This window comes from Sus scrofa, chromosome 13 (genome assembly GCF_054392235.1).
Source record: "Sus scrofa isolate SSC_HxYL_T2T_F1_AM1 chromosome 13, Sscrofa_HxYL_maternal_Yorkshire_Landrace_v2.0, whole genome shotgun sequence".
NCBI classification, from domain to species: domain Eukaryota; kingdom Metazoa; phylum Chordata; class Mammalia; order Artiodactyla; family Suidae; genus Sus; species Sus scrofa.
In genome coordinates, this window is record NC_139395.1 from 220,820,415 (window position 1) to 220,834,638 (window position 14,224).

Consider the following 14,224-nt stretch of genomic DNA (forward strand, 5'->3'; position numbering starts at 1 on the left):
GGAACGCAGGCCTGCCCCCACCTGGTTATAGACTCCTGACCTCCAGGGCCGGAGAGCCCATTTTTCTTGCTTTAAGCCACTCAATGTGGTAATTCATCACAGCAGCCACGGGAAGCTATACAGAGTCAGGTCAGGGCCCAGCGGTGCGTGTCCATGGAAACCAGGAGCCAGGAGGCCGGTGGCGTCGGACCTGAGAGGATGGGACCAGCTACCAGGGACAGAACCAGGCAGGCCTCCTGTGGTGCAGACGTGGCAGGGCCACAGGACGTGTCATTTTTACTCTAGAACACTGCAGACAAATGGACACACAGGGAGAGGAGTATAACAAATAAGCCCGAGATGCTCCCAGACCCCGCCTGGCTCCGATCCCGTCCCCATCAGCCCTCCCTCCCCCTCCCCCGTTATTTTGAAGCCACTTCCTCATATCACTTCATCTGTCCCTATTTAAAAACCAAAACAGTAATTCCTTAATATCATCAAATATCCAGTGTGTTGAAGTTTCTAATGGTCTCAACTTTTTCATAATTTTTTTTTTTTTTTTTTTTTAGGGCTGCACCTACAGCATATGGAAGTTCCCATGCTAGGGGGTCAAATTGGAGCTGCAGCTGCCAGCCCACACCACAGCCACAGCAACACAGGATCCAAGCCGCATCTGCAGCCTGCACCACAGCTCATGGCAATGCCACATTCTTAACGCACTGAGTGAGGCCAGGGATGGAACCCACATCCTCGTGGATACTAGTGGGGTTCATTATCACTGAGCCACAGTGGGAACTCCCATTTTCATATTTTTTTCTTCTTTTTTTATTAATCCGTGGATTTTATTACATTTATAGTTGTACAACAATCATCACAACCAAATTTTATAGCATTTCCATCCCAAACCCCCAGCGCATTCCCCCCACCCCCCAACCTGTCTCCAAAGGAAGCCATGAGTTTTTCTGCGTCTGTGGGTCAGTATCTGTTCTGCAAAGAAGTTCTTTGTGTCCTTTTTTTTAGATTCCACATGTAAGTGATAGTGTTTGATGTTGGTGTCTCACTGTGTGACTGACTTCATTCGGCGTGATAATTCCTGGGTCCATTCATGTTGCTAAAAATGCTGTTATTTCATTCCTTTTAATGGCTGAGTCATATTCCATCATGTACCTGTACCACATCTTCTTGATCCACTCCTTTTTCCATGGACATTTTGGTTGTTTCCATGCCTTGGCTCTTGTAAATAGTGCTGCAGTGACCATCGGAGTACATGTGTCTTTGTGTGTCATGGTTTTCTCTGGGTAGTTGCCCAGGAGTGGGGTTGCTGGATCACATGGGAGTTCTATGCTTAGTTTTCTGAGGACTCTCCAGACTGCTTTCCACAGTGGTTGCACCCATTTACATTCCCACCAACAGTGTAATAGGGCTTCTTTTTCTCCACACCCTCTCCAGCCCTTATTGTCTGTAGACTCTTTGAGGATGGCCATTCTGGCTGGTGTCAGGTGGGACCTCACAGTGGCTTTGATTTGCATGTCTCTAATGATGAGTGATGTTGAACATCTTTTCAGGTGTTTTTTGGCCATCCGTATGTCTTCTTTGGAGAATTGTCTGTTTAGATCTTCTGCCCATTTTCTTATGGGACCATTTTCATAATTTTTTAACTGTTCGAGTTGTAGCTTAAGTCGGATCCACCAGTTAGTAATGGTATCTCTTAAGTTATTTTCGAATCCAGAAGTCTCCCCTCCACTTCCATTTCCTCTTGTAAGTGCTGGGTCAGGCTCCCTCGGCCCAGCCGTTGCCCACGGGCTGGGATCTGCTGGTTTGTACCCAGGGCTCTCCATAACCACGTCCCCTGCTTGGTTATACAAGGCCTGTCTCTGGCCCCATACAGGTTAAGGAGCCCTAAGATAGAGGCATCACAGAGTCAGACCCAGATCTCACTTCCTTTTTTTTTTTTTTTTGGGTCTTTTTAGGGCCACACCCAGGGCATATGGGAGTTCCCAGGCTAGGGATCGAATTGGAGCTAAAGCTACCGGCTAAACCGCAGTCACAGCAACTCAGGATCCGAGCTATATCTGTGACTCACACCACAGCTCACTGCAATCCACTGAGCGAGGCCCGGGTTTGACCCCACATCTTCATGGATACTAATCGGATTCTTTTCTGCTGCGCCATGACGGGAACGCCTCTGGCTTCTTTTTTGACAAGGCTCTTTATGTTCCATGGGCTGCTGTGTCCTGTTCTCCCATGATACCTGTCATCCCTCCTCTTGCGGCCGCTGGGCAGGTGATGAGCATGTGGACTTGAGCGGGACAGTGCCCAAAGCAGGAGCTCTGGGGCACCCAGCCGCTGCTGGGAGCCCCCACATCTGTGTTCAGGTGTGCCCTGCTGCTGGGCAAATCGACTAGAGGGGGCCCGGCAGACGCCCAGTCCACTCTCTCCTTCCTTCACCGTCCAGATGGGCTTTTGGGTGGAAACGTGTTCACTGAAAAAACCTCATTTTCCCACCTCCCTTGCAGGTGGGGGGGCATATGACTCATCTTAGCCAGTGAGCCATCGAGGAAATTTCCATGGAGTTGGGAAGGAGGCTGAAGGGTTACGGGCTCTGCGGAGACCGGGTTGGGCAGGGCGCTGTGATGGCCAAGTCCCCGTCGGTCATCTGAGACAGGGGGTGACCTTGAGGGTAAGCCCCAGACATTGGGGCTGGAGGAGCAGAGAGTGAAGGGGGCGGGGCCTGAGGTGCCACCGCTCTTCTCTAGGGGAGGGCTGCTCCTGGTGGGATTTTCCGTCCGTGCAGCAGCTGATCCCAGGCTTGGTGACTTGGGGCAAAGGCCCGGAGTGGTGGCCTGGTGGGCGAGGGGCATCCGGTAAGTGGACACTAGCCTCCCCAGGACATCTGAGCCCGCAGCACAGTTGGGGCTGGCCCGAGAGGAGGCTGCAGAGTAGGCTTTGGACGGACTCGGTACCTCCTTTCAAACAGTTCAGCCCAGAGGCAGATACACCTGCTTCCGCTTGGCTGCTAGGACTTTCTCTTCTCATTCAAGAATCTGATGTATTTACTTTACCACCATTCTAACCCCAGGGGAAGGATATGTCCCCCCCCCTCCGCCCCCCGCAAGCCTCAGAACCGCTGCAAATTATTTTTATTTTTTTTCCTGTTCCTTTCCCTCCCAGTTTTTTTTTTTTTTTAACCTTATTTAAATCCTGCCACATGTGCAGTTTTGCATTCTGCTCTCTCCGCTTGCTGTTTACCATGTAACATTTTCCAAGAAGTGACCTGGTCTTTTCATAATTACAATTTTCCCTGGTTGAGAAAGAGTGGCGTGTTACAGAGATGCTGTCACGCTCTCAGGTACTTCCCTCATGGCTTTCAGGTGGCCTCCAGCATCCGTTCTAAAAACCAGAACTTTTGGTAGCATTGCGACGTGGTCATGCAGAGCCCGGTCACAACTGACTTTGAATTCACCATTTAATCCGCACGTCCCTTTCCCTTGAAGGGAAGAGGGGTGCGTGAGTGGGGGCTATGCCGAAAGTTTGGGATTCCAGAAAGAAGCACCTCCCAGCCCCACCTCTGGCAACAAAGCGCTCCTCTCCTGTGCCTCAGGGCTTTGTCTGCCTAGAACCAGGCTCGTGCTCAAACGTGCCTGCAGAGCTTTGCGGATTATTTTACGTGCTCTGGACTGTGGCCTCTGGCGGGGAGCATCCTGTCCCCCCAGTGAGACTAGAAGGTCGGATACAGTTACTGAAAATACTCGGCGCGGGCATCTGAACAAACGTCAGACTCTGGGAGGAGACAGCAGCCACACTGCCCCGCTGCCCCTCAAGGTAAACTGAACACAAGCAGGGAAAGGGCACAGGCCCGGTTCCCTCCAACAGGGCAGAGAAGACAAAGCCGGCGTCTCCAGATGAGAACTCTCCAGTGAATTCCAATTGCATATTGCTAAGGGAAAACAGCACATGTTTTAAATTTAGAAGCTAATATAAAAAATGAGCAATCTGCTGGAATAAGTCAGGGGTACAAACCCGTGGAAAAGACAGCACAAATCTCAGATGCTTTTCTTGTGAAATTCGTCACCCAATTAATGACTCGCAGGGCAGCTGGATTCTTGCACAAAACACAAACCATAAGAAATCTTGCCCGGTTCCCGCTTAATGTCCCAGGAACGCATTCTGCTTTGAGGACGGAGTGGAAGCGTGTCCTAGCTCCCTCCAACACGGTCCCCTTCCCAGCTGGAGCCTGACGGCTCTTCAGCTCCCTAAAGACCCTCTTGTGAGTTGGTCCCTTGGTGAAGATGAGGCTGATCCTGGAGAGGCCGCCGGGCTGCCAAGAATGGCTGCTCAAGTTCACAAACCTGACCTACAACCAGAGTTTCAACAACCGAACACCCAGGATCTTGGCTCGAATCCTCAGTGTGGGTACCTTGACAAGGTTCAGCAGACAGCCCCAGGGGTTCGAGGGGCAGAGCCTGACGTGTGAGATCAGGGTGGGGGCCGAGTCCTCAGCAGTCCTTTTCCTGCCCCGTCAGGCCCAGGTCAGGGCTGCCTGCGAGAAACAAGGGCCCAGCCCTGTGGACACAGAGAATCCCTCCTGCTTCACTCCTGAGTTCAGGTGCACAGTCGTGGCCTGCAAGGGCCACGGGGCAGCGGTGCCCTGGGATCAGACCCAGGCAAGAGCTGGGTTTATTTTCGGGGGCCGCCTTTTAAGATGGAAGCACGTGGCCAAGCCTAAGGCCAGGACAGACAGTGTTCTGCCTGATGACCTGAAATCCAGGTCACAGGAAAGACAGGGTCAGCATGGTTTCCGGTTTAAAGGAGCTCAACGTCTGTCCTCCAGAAGAGGAATCAGCCTTCGTAAGTCTGACGGTGGCCAGTTTTGCAGCAACACAGAACTTTCCGGCAAGTCCTGCCATCCAGCCAACCGCGGCCTGGAAAACTACTTAAAGAAGAGTCCAGAGGTCGACTCATTTCCTGGGGCGGCTGTGACAGAGGCCCACAGACCTGGTGGTTGAAACAACAGAAGGTTCTTCTCCCACAGTTCTGGACGGCAGAAGCGTCCATCAGTATTGCTGCGTCCAAGACAACGAGTGGCAGGGCTCCCTCTGGATGCTCTAGGGGAGCCCCCCGTTTTGCTGTCCCCCTGTTTTGGGGGCTGCTCGACTTCCTTGGCTGGTGGCCACATCACGCCTGTCTTCAAGGCCAACGTCCTCAGTTTCCCCCCACGCCCTTTGCACGTGGCTTCCTCTGTGTGTCCCCTTTCCCGACTCTGTCTTGTGATGGCCTCGAGGGCCAACCTGGATCATCCGCGGTCATCAGGATCCTGAACTTTATCTGCCCCGGAAGGCCCTTTTCCCCAAAGCTGCTCCCTTTGGAGGTCATTATCCAGTCTATTCCCGGGGGGGGGGGGGAATAGGTTAGGAGTCCGGCACGGGAATTTTGCCTTTACTTACTGGACAGCTTTGCCTTTGGCTCTCTGCTTGACCTTCCTAGGCCTCAGGTTCATCCTCTGTAAAATGGGATCATAGGAGAACCTATTATCTCCCAAGTATTATTACCTCCCAAGTATTGTTGGGAGTAACAGGAGTAATATGCGCTCAGCCAGTGGGAGCTCTGAGTGAGCCGGTGGTAGCTTGGGTAGCAGCCTGATGGAGTTCACGGGAGGGGGTGCCCCCAGCCCCGTGAGCGCCCCCACGGCCCTGTATCCCCACTGTTGCCATGACGGCCCCCCCCCCCATTGCCGGCTTGGACCTCCTGTGTAGGTGTCTGGAACTGCTGTGGGCCTTAATCTACCCTTGTTTCCATCCCTGGCTGGGGCAGCGCTGGGTACCTGGAAGATGCGCAGGACATGTCAAACCGTAGGAACTTGCCCTTGTAGTTGGTCAATCGTTACTGAATCCAGACACTTGCAGATGCCTCAAGGTGCTATATATCTGTATATATATTTATACCTTATATATATGTATGCATTTAATTAAAGTATAGTTGGGAGTTCCTGCTGTGGCACATTGGGTTAAGAATCCAACTGCAGCAGCTCAGGTCCTGCAGAGGCGAGGATTTGATGCCTGGCCCAGAGCAGTGGGTTAAAGGATCCAGCGTCGCTGCGGCTGGAGCTCGAACTCAGTCCCTGGCCTGGGAACTCCCATATGCTGCGGATGTGGCCATAAAAAAAGAGTATAGTTGGTTTACAGTGTTGTGCCAATTTCTGCTGTGCAGCGAAGTGACCCGGTCACGCATGTATATGCATTCGCCGTCTTGTATTATCTTCCATCACGGTCTCGCCCGGTTCCCTGTGCCGTCCAGCAGGGCCTCATGGCTTAGCCACTCAAAAGGTAGTAGTTTGCATCTACCGACCCCAGACTCCCAGTCCCTCCCCCTCCTCCTTGGCAACGCGGTCTGTTCTCTCTCTGTGGGTCTGTTTCTGTCTCAAGGTAACACATTGGGTAAAGGGCTAAACGCACACTCGCCCGGTGAGACTTTCCTCAAAGAGATTTACTTCTTTGGATGAGAGGCCCTGAGCTCTGTGATTAATTAAACAGCTTTGGCAGATGCCCCTAAGACTTCTTCAGCCATAGCAATGCCCACCTGGCAGCTCCTCAGCCCAGTGATCCAGGGACCCCCAGCATATTAATTAATTAATGATTTTTTAGGGCCCCACCTGCAGCATGTGGAAGTTCCTAGGCTAGGGGTCGAATCGGCCTACCCCACAGTCACAGCAGTTTGGGATCTGAGCCACGTCTGCCACCAGCGCCGCAGCTCCCGGCAACGCCCGATCCTTAACCCCCTGAGCAAGGGAGGCCAGAGATCAACCCTGAGTCTTCCTGGATACTCGTTAGTTTTATAACCCGCTGAGTCACAACAGGAACTCCTGGCATCTTAAGTCAAAGAATGAATGTGAGGGATTCCCGTTGTGGCTCAGTGGGTTACAAACCTGCTAACAATCAGCAGGATTTGGGTTTGATCCCTGGCCTCGCTCAGTGGGTTAAGGACCCAGTATTGCCATGAGCTGTGGTGTAGGTCCCAGACGTGGCTTGGATCTGGCGTTGCTGTGACGATGGTGTAGGCCGGCAGCTGCAGCTCTGATTTCACTCCTAGCTGGGAACCTCCACTTGCCATGGGTATGACCCTAAAAAGACAAAAAAAAAAAAAAAAGAGTGATTGTGTCTCCAGCCAGCCGAATACCCGCCAGTCCCCGGGGTTCCTCCCAACGCCGAGAGGACCTTTCCTCTGGTAACCCCCCTCAGCTTGGAGGCACCCTCTCTCTAGAACGTTCTAGGAAAGGGCTGTACACAAGCTTGTGGCAGAGACTGGTTTTCTGTGTCCCACATCTAGTCTGATGCCGACTGGCAACCAGGAGGCAGTGTCACAGCCCCAAAGGGGGCTGGATGCTGCTGCCCAGGCCCTCCAAGCCTCGTGCTCGGCCCCACGGTCCTGTTTGCCGGCTGTTGTGCCGTGACCTGTGGGACTGAAAAAAATGCCTGGGACTGTGTCGTTTGGCCACGTGCATCAGAACATTCAGTGCTTTGAGCAAAATTTTAGGAGAGTTTTAGCCCTTCCTTCCTTTTTCAGAGAGCCCTGTTCCCAGGGAACAGACAGAAAAGCCCCGTGGTTGTCACTGGGGGTCTTCTTGATGTCAGGGTCCTAGGGAGGGGGAGGTGGGGGTGAGACCCGTGGTTTTGGGGCCTGAGCTGCTGGCCAGTCCTCAGCTGAAAGAAAGGACAGTGTCGTAAAGAAAGAAAATCATTCGTAAGATGAAAGTGCAGAAAAACCCTGGACCATTCAGTGAAAGGACAGATGCATCCTCTTTAAAGCACACTCGACCTCCCCAGGCAAGGAGCGTTTTCAGGAAAGTAAGGATTTAGATGCGGGGGGTGGGGGGGGAGTGGGGGTGCTTCCCTCCCTCTGGAGCATCCAGCCCCTGCTTTGCGGGGCTCTGGGGGACTCCTGATGGGGAAGCTTGGGGAGGATGTGGCAGGACTGAGCTGCAAGACGAGGGTGGGGCACTAAGCTGGATCCCGAGCTTCTTGGCAGCCAAGGCAAAAAGGGAAATGCCTTGAATGGTACCAGTTTTAATTTTTACTGAAAGGAAGCCCACATATTTGTTGGAAAGACAATTTTTTCATAATATTAGAAAGCATACAGCCTATGAATCCTTATGTGAAGGTTTTTCAAAACTTGACACAGATTGTAATTGTTTCTTCCCTATGGTTTTGCAAAAAGTTTTTTTTTTTTTTACATCTCTTCATAGTTTATTTCTATAGAACTCAAATTTTGCTGTAAAAATTTTGGCGCCTAGGCTGAGGGTTACCCTAGGTATAATTTTGGTATAATTCATATTGCCCAGGTGACTGCTATAAGGCCAGAATTTTTTTTTTTTTGTCCTTTCTAGGGCCACAGCTGCAGCATATGGAGGTTCCCAGGCTAGGGGTCTAATCAGAGCTGTAGCCGCTGGCCTATGCCAGAGCCACAGCAACGTGGGATCTGAGCCGCATCTGCGACCTACACCGCAGCTCAGCACAACGTGATTAACCCACTGAGGGATCGAACCCGCCACCTCATGGTTCCTAGTCAGATTCGTTAACCACCGCGCCACGACGGGAACTCCAAGGCCAGAATTTTTCTCCCACCGAAGATACTGAATTCCACTTGAGCATGGAGATATGTGTTGGTTGTTGTGTTAGAGTGTTGCTCCCTAAAGCATGGATTTTTTTTTTTTTGAGCCCCCCTACAACATGCAGAAGTTCCCAGGCCAGGGAGCGAACCCGAGCCACAGCAGTGACCACAGCAGATCCTTAACCCACTGATAGAGCGTGGAGCTTGATGTGAAAACACAGGGGGCCTCAGCCTGACTCCTGACTCCTGCTTCCCACGGGCCACTGTTCTGGTGGTGAATTAGCTGAGCCGACGTCCTGGGGCAAATGATTAAGTCCTTGTGAATCTGAAGAGAGGGCCTTTTGAATTTGTGTTGAGACCGTATGTGTACATGTAGCACAGAGACATGACGCCGTGTGTTAACCTGCCCAGGCTGCCGTAATACACGCCACCAACTGGGCGGCTTCAACAGCAGGCATTTGCTTTCTTAGTGTCGGGAGGCTGGGGTGTTGGCAGGGCTCGGGTGTTGGTGGCGGGCTGGTGCCATCTTCTCCCCATGTCCTCACCTGGGCCCTCTGTGTGTCTGTGTCCTAGTGTCCTCTTCTTATAAGGACACCAGTCACGTTGGATTGGAGTCCATCGTAATGCCCTCATTTTAAAACTTCTTGAAAGACTCGACCTCCACATAGGTCACTTTTGAGGTATTGGGGGTTAGAACCCAACCTGTGAACTTTAGGGGAACACGGTTCGGCCCATCACACACCACGATGACCATAGTCGCAAAAACGACCCGGCTGCCTCCGTGGCTTGGTGGTTGTACCTGGTGCTGCCGTGAACATGGGGGTGCAGGTCGCTCTTTGAAAATCGTGCATTTGTTTCCTTCAGAGGGATCCTCAGGAGTGGAGCTGCTGGATCATAGGGTGGTTTTATTTTTCACTTCTTGAGGACACTCCACAGTGCTCTCCAGGGTGGCTGCACCAATTTCCATTCCCACCAACGGTGCCTGAGGCGTCTCTTCCCCACAGCCCCCAACATGCGTGATCGCTTGTCTTTTTGATAACAGCACGCTGACACCTGTCAAGTGGTACCCACTGTGGTTTTCATCTGCATTTCCCGGATGATTGGTGATGTTGAGCATCTTTTCATGTGCTCCTTGGCCGTCTCTGGTCTTTTTTTTTTTTTTTTTTTTTTTTTTTTGTCTTTTTGCCATTTCTCGGGCTGCTCCCACAGCATATGGAGGTTCCCAGGCTAGGGGTCGAATCAGAGCTGTAGCTGCCGGCCTACGCCAGAGCCACAGCAACATGGGATCCGAGCCGAGTCTGTGATCTACACCACAGCTCACGGCAACACCGGATCCTTAACCCACTGAGCGAGGCCAGGGATCGAACCTGCAATCTCATGGTTCCTCATTAGATTCGTTAACAACTGTGTCACTACGGGAACTCCCTCTCTAGGTCTTCTTTGGAACAATAGCTGTTCAGATCCTCTGCCCATTTTTAAATTGGATTATTATTTTGCTAATGAGTTGTATGGTTTTCGTGCAAATTTTGGATATTAACCCCTTATCAGATAGATCTCTGATCTGCACGTGTTTTCTCGAGGTCTGTAGGTTGCCTTTTCGTTTTGGGGATGGTTTCCTGGGCAGAAGCGTCTCAGCTTGACGTCGGCGCACCTGTTGACTCTGGCTTCCGTTATGTCTCTGACGTTTCCTGTGTCCTCCGTAGACTGCCCGCCCGTCCCTGACCACGCGATCACCAACGTCACCAGCAGCAGCTTTCACGTGTCTTGGAGTTTGAATTCCACCCAGAACCGCCCTTTCCAGGTGCGGGTGTACAGGGGCGAGGAGCTGTTCAGGACGGCCAGCACCCGGGGGACGAGCCTGGAGGTGGCCGGGCTGGAGGCCGGCGTGCTCTACAGAGTGCAGACTGGCCACCAGGCGTGCGGGGCCAACGTCACCAACACGCTCACCGTCAGGACCGGTAAGGCCACACGTCTGAAGCCCACATTAGTGAGTTTGTCTTTCTAGCCCAGTTCTGTCGGCCCCAGTGACTCAAATCGTTGTGCTTCCGATGAGCAGGGCGGGGTGGTCGTGAACGTGGCCTCAGGCTTCTAGGCAGCAGCGGGGGCATTCCGAGCCCTGGAGCAGTGCCTGTGGTCTGCAAGGCCCCCCTGGCTCCCCTCCCCTCATCCTGCCTGGGGGCTCCTCTGACCCCGGCGTGATGAGAAGTCTGAGGATCCCATCTTTCTGTGGCTTGAGGGACCCATAAAGCCATCAGCTAGAGCGAGGCCCAGAGTGTAGTGAGGCAGGACAGGGCAGAGAGCCACATGCCTTGAGCGACCTTCGGCCATTCTTTTTTCTTTATTCTTTTCCTTTTTTTTTTTTTTTTGGTCAGCCCTGCAGCATATGGAAGTTGCCAGGCTAGGCATCAAATCTAAGCTGCGGCTGCTGGCCCATGCCACAGCCACCATGCTGAATCCTTAACTCACAGAGAAAGGCTAGGGATCGAACCTGCATCCTCGTGGATACCAGTTGGATTCTTAACCCACTGAGCCACAATGGGAACTCTTCTTTGGCCATTCTTAATTCCACACGGCTGAGTCTGTATGACTTCCCGCGACCCGAAAGCCGGGCATCCTGTAAAATCCTCATGACACACACCTCGTTTCCCACGCTGTGCACTCGCAAAGCTGACACAGTGCCCTGCCGCATTGCAGCCTGAACAAACGTTTTTCCCCAAACACAACCAGCATGAATTGGGAATTCCAGTGCCCTGAAGGCAGCTGGCCTGGCCCACGTGACTCTGCCAAGCGGCCAAACCTGGTCCTGCCTCTGCCTGGACACGGCGGTCCCTGGGGTGGTGTAGGCCCCAGTGCGGTACAGCCCGGGGGAGGGGTTGGGAGTTCCTGCCTAGGCTGGCCTCTGGATGCAGACGCGTGCGGTGGGGACAGTGGAACTCCGAGAAAGTCTGGTCTGGACGCCAGAGCAGGTGGGTGCCCTAGCCTGGGGATTCAGAGCAAGCAGAAAACAGAAATCACTGCACGAAAGCTCCAGTCGAGATGGGTCCACCTGTGTACACTGTGCAATGCTGGTGACATTTCTGGGCCTTAAGTGGCGTGGGTATGAGCTCTGCCTTGGCCCAAGGCTGGCTGGTTGGTGGAGAGTCAGGGTGGGGGCCAAGTGTGAGCAGCTTTTAGGTCATTAGAAGTTAGATCATGAGGACTTCCCGTCGTGGCGCAGTGGTTAACGAACCCGACTAGGAACCATGAGGTTGCGGGTTCGATCCCTGGCCTTGCTCAGTGGGTGAAGGATCCGGCGTTGCCGTGAGCTGTGGTGTAGGTTGCAGATGTGGCTTGGATCCCGCGTTGCTGTGGCCCTGGTGTAGGCCGATAGCAACAGCTCCAATTCAACTCCCTAGTGGGAGCGGCCCTAGAAAAGGCAAAAAGACGAAAAAAAAAAAAGGATGAAGAAGTTAGATCATGACTGCAGGGGCAGCGTGGATATGAGTTAGTTTCTCTCTTCCTTCCCTCCCTCCCTCCCTCTTTCTCTCTTTCTTTCTTTCTTTTCTTTCTTCCTCTCTCCCTCCCTTCCTTCTCTCTCTTTCTCTCTTCCTTGTTAAAATGTAGTTGTGGGTGTGAGTTTCATTCTCCGTCACCAAAAAGACAGGCTCCCACATCCTGTGGCAGGCTTTTCCAGCTTTGCTTTGTGTCCAAAGGAAAGGACGCTTCCCTTGAGGGTGACAAACCTTTTATTTTGCCTGCGACGGAGCAGGCTCCTGAAAGATGGGACCTTTGCCGGGAAAACTGGAAAGTCCACTGCAAATTGGGACCAATCACTCACCCGGGTGTTGGGGGGCCTGGCTGGAAGGCAGCAGCCGAGGAAAGTAGCACCCACGCCGTGTGAGGCATTGCGGGGGGGCTGCGTACCCTGTGTGCCCTGGCCGAGCCCCAGTTCCCCTGCTGTGACCCTTGTCCCCCACTCTGGCCTTGAAAGCGTGTGATTATTGAGCTTCCTCACCTCCAGCGCAGAGGGTGCATGTCTGACGCTGACCTCTCCCGACTTGGCGTCCAGACCTTAGACTCAGGCTTCAGACCGTTTTCTAATGACGTCCCTCCAAAGGGTGGGGACGTTGGAGAATGTTGACAGAGAAGCGTGTGACTCGCGTCGCCGGGTTCCGGCCCTCACGCGTCACCGTCTGCCCCAGACGCGCGGTCGTTCCGCGTCACGATGAGAATCCTGGACCGCAACGTGACCGAGAGGCTGCTGGACCGCGGGAGCCCCGAGTTCCAGAACTTCTCCCGGCAGCTGCTGCACGAGGTAAAGCCCTGGAGGGGAGTTTTCCGAGGGTCCGAGCCAGGAGCCCGAGCCAGCGGCCTGCCCCTGAGCAGCCTATGTGGCGGTGGGACAAGCGCCCGTCACCACGGCTGGGGAGGGGCAAGCCCAGACCTATGGAGATGCCTCAAGAGGCCCCTCTTATGGGACACTTAATCTAGATTTGGGGCCAAACTGTCTAAATCTTTTTTTTTTTTTAATGGCCACACCTGCAGCATATGGAAGGTCCCAGGCTAGGGGGTGAATTGGAGCTGCAGCTGCCGGCCTGCCCCACAGCCACTGCAATGCCAGATCCTTAACCCACTGAGCAAGGCCAGACGGAACCCGAGTCTTCGTGAGTCCTAGTCGGGTGTGTTACCGCTGAGCCACGACAGGAACGCCCGCGAGAATTCTCTGCCCTTTTAAGCAGTATTTGGCCCGTATGTGCAGGTGGGGTGGAGGGAGGCGGGGCCAGGCTGGTGTCTCCTTTGCTCAGGCACCGGTGGCCCTGAACACCTGGCCATGCCTGTGTTTCCTGGGGGGTCAGGCCCAGTGAGAGGGGACAGCGCCATGGGATAGCGCCCCACGGTCTCTCTTGGCCAGTCCGTCAATGCGTCAGTCAGTGCCGCGAGCTAGCCACTCTCCTCGCACACACGTTACCTTCACACCAGGTTCCAGGGCACCCGGGGTGGCCCGTGCGTCTGGGGCGGCACGGCGGACAGCTGGCCGTCAGGGTCTCTGGGTCCCCACAAAGACCCCTCGGGCCCAGTCCGCTGTCCCAGGGTGCCCTGAGCTGGGGGGCGACTCTGCTGCCCCAAGAGCTTGGTGGCTGGGCCCCTCCCCCTGTTATGAGCACGACGCATGGGTTCTGTGCCCCCTCCATTTGTGGCCCCGCTTAACAGGTTGGAAGACGTGGACAGGAGGCCGGCTCCCTCTGAGCGCCCCTTCTCTCCCCTGGGCCAGGTTGCCCGCTCCTTCCCGCCGGCAGTTTCCGACCTGTACCGAGGAGGGAGGCTGAGGATGCAGATCGTGTCTCTCCAGGCGGGGAGCGTGGTGGTGAGCCTCAGGCTGACCGTGTGGGACCCCGAGTTCCCGCTGGGTGTGGCCACACTGGCCCCCATGCTTCCGCCTCTGTGGGCCAGCACCGTGTTCCAGGTTGACCAGCAGGGGACGCTCGTGCAAGGTGGGTCCTCGTCCCACACCCGGCACCACACCCTCCAGAGTCCGGGCTGCGGGGTTTCTGGTCAACATCCACTTTATTCCAAAAGATGGATAAAGTTCGTGAACTTGGAGTCCTTATCCTGTGTTCCTCGGGAGAGGGGGTCCAGAAGCCGACACCCCCAAACAGCCCGT

The 14,224-nt window shown here is 54.0% G+C and overlaps 1 protein-coding gene across 9 annotated transcripts in view; it reads left to right on the forward strand.

Moving 5' to 3' along the window:
• UMODL1 (uromodulin like 1) overlaps positions 1 to 14,224 on the forward strand; it is a 69,442-nt gene that overhangs the window by 20,535 nt on the left and 34,683 nt on the right. For 7 of the 9 annotated variants that reach the window (XR_014823952.1, XM_084989774.1, XM_005670375.4 and 4 more), the window contains 3 exons: positions 10,287 to 10,541; positions 12,765 to 12,877; positions 13,835 to 14,054. Coding sequence is in view for 8 of the 9 variants with exons in the window: in XM_084989774.1 (XP_084845900.1) it covers positions 10,287 to 10,541; positions 12,765 to 12,877; positions 13,835 to 14,054 (588 nt within the window). In the remaining variant the exon portion in view is untranslated. Of the gene's footprint in view, positions 1 to 10,286; positions 10,542 to 12,679; positions 12,878 to 13,834; positions 14,055 to 14,224 lie in introns of those variants that run through there. The other 2 variants (XM_084989778.1, XM_084989776.1) reach the window with 2 other exon arrangements.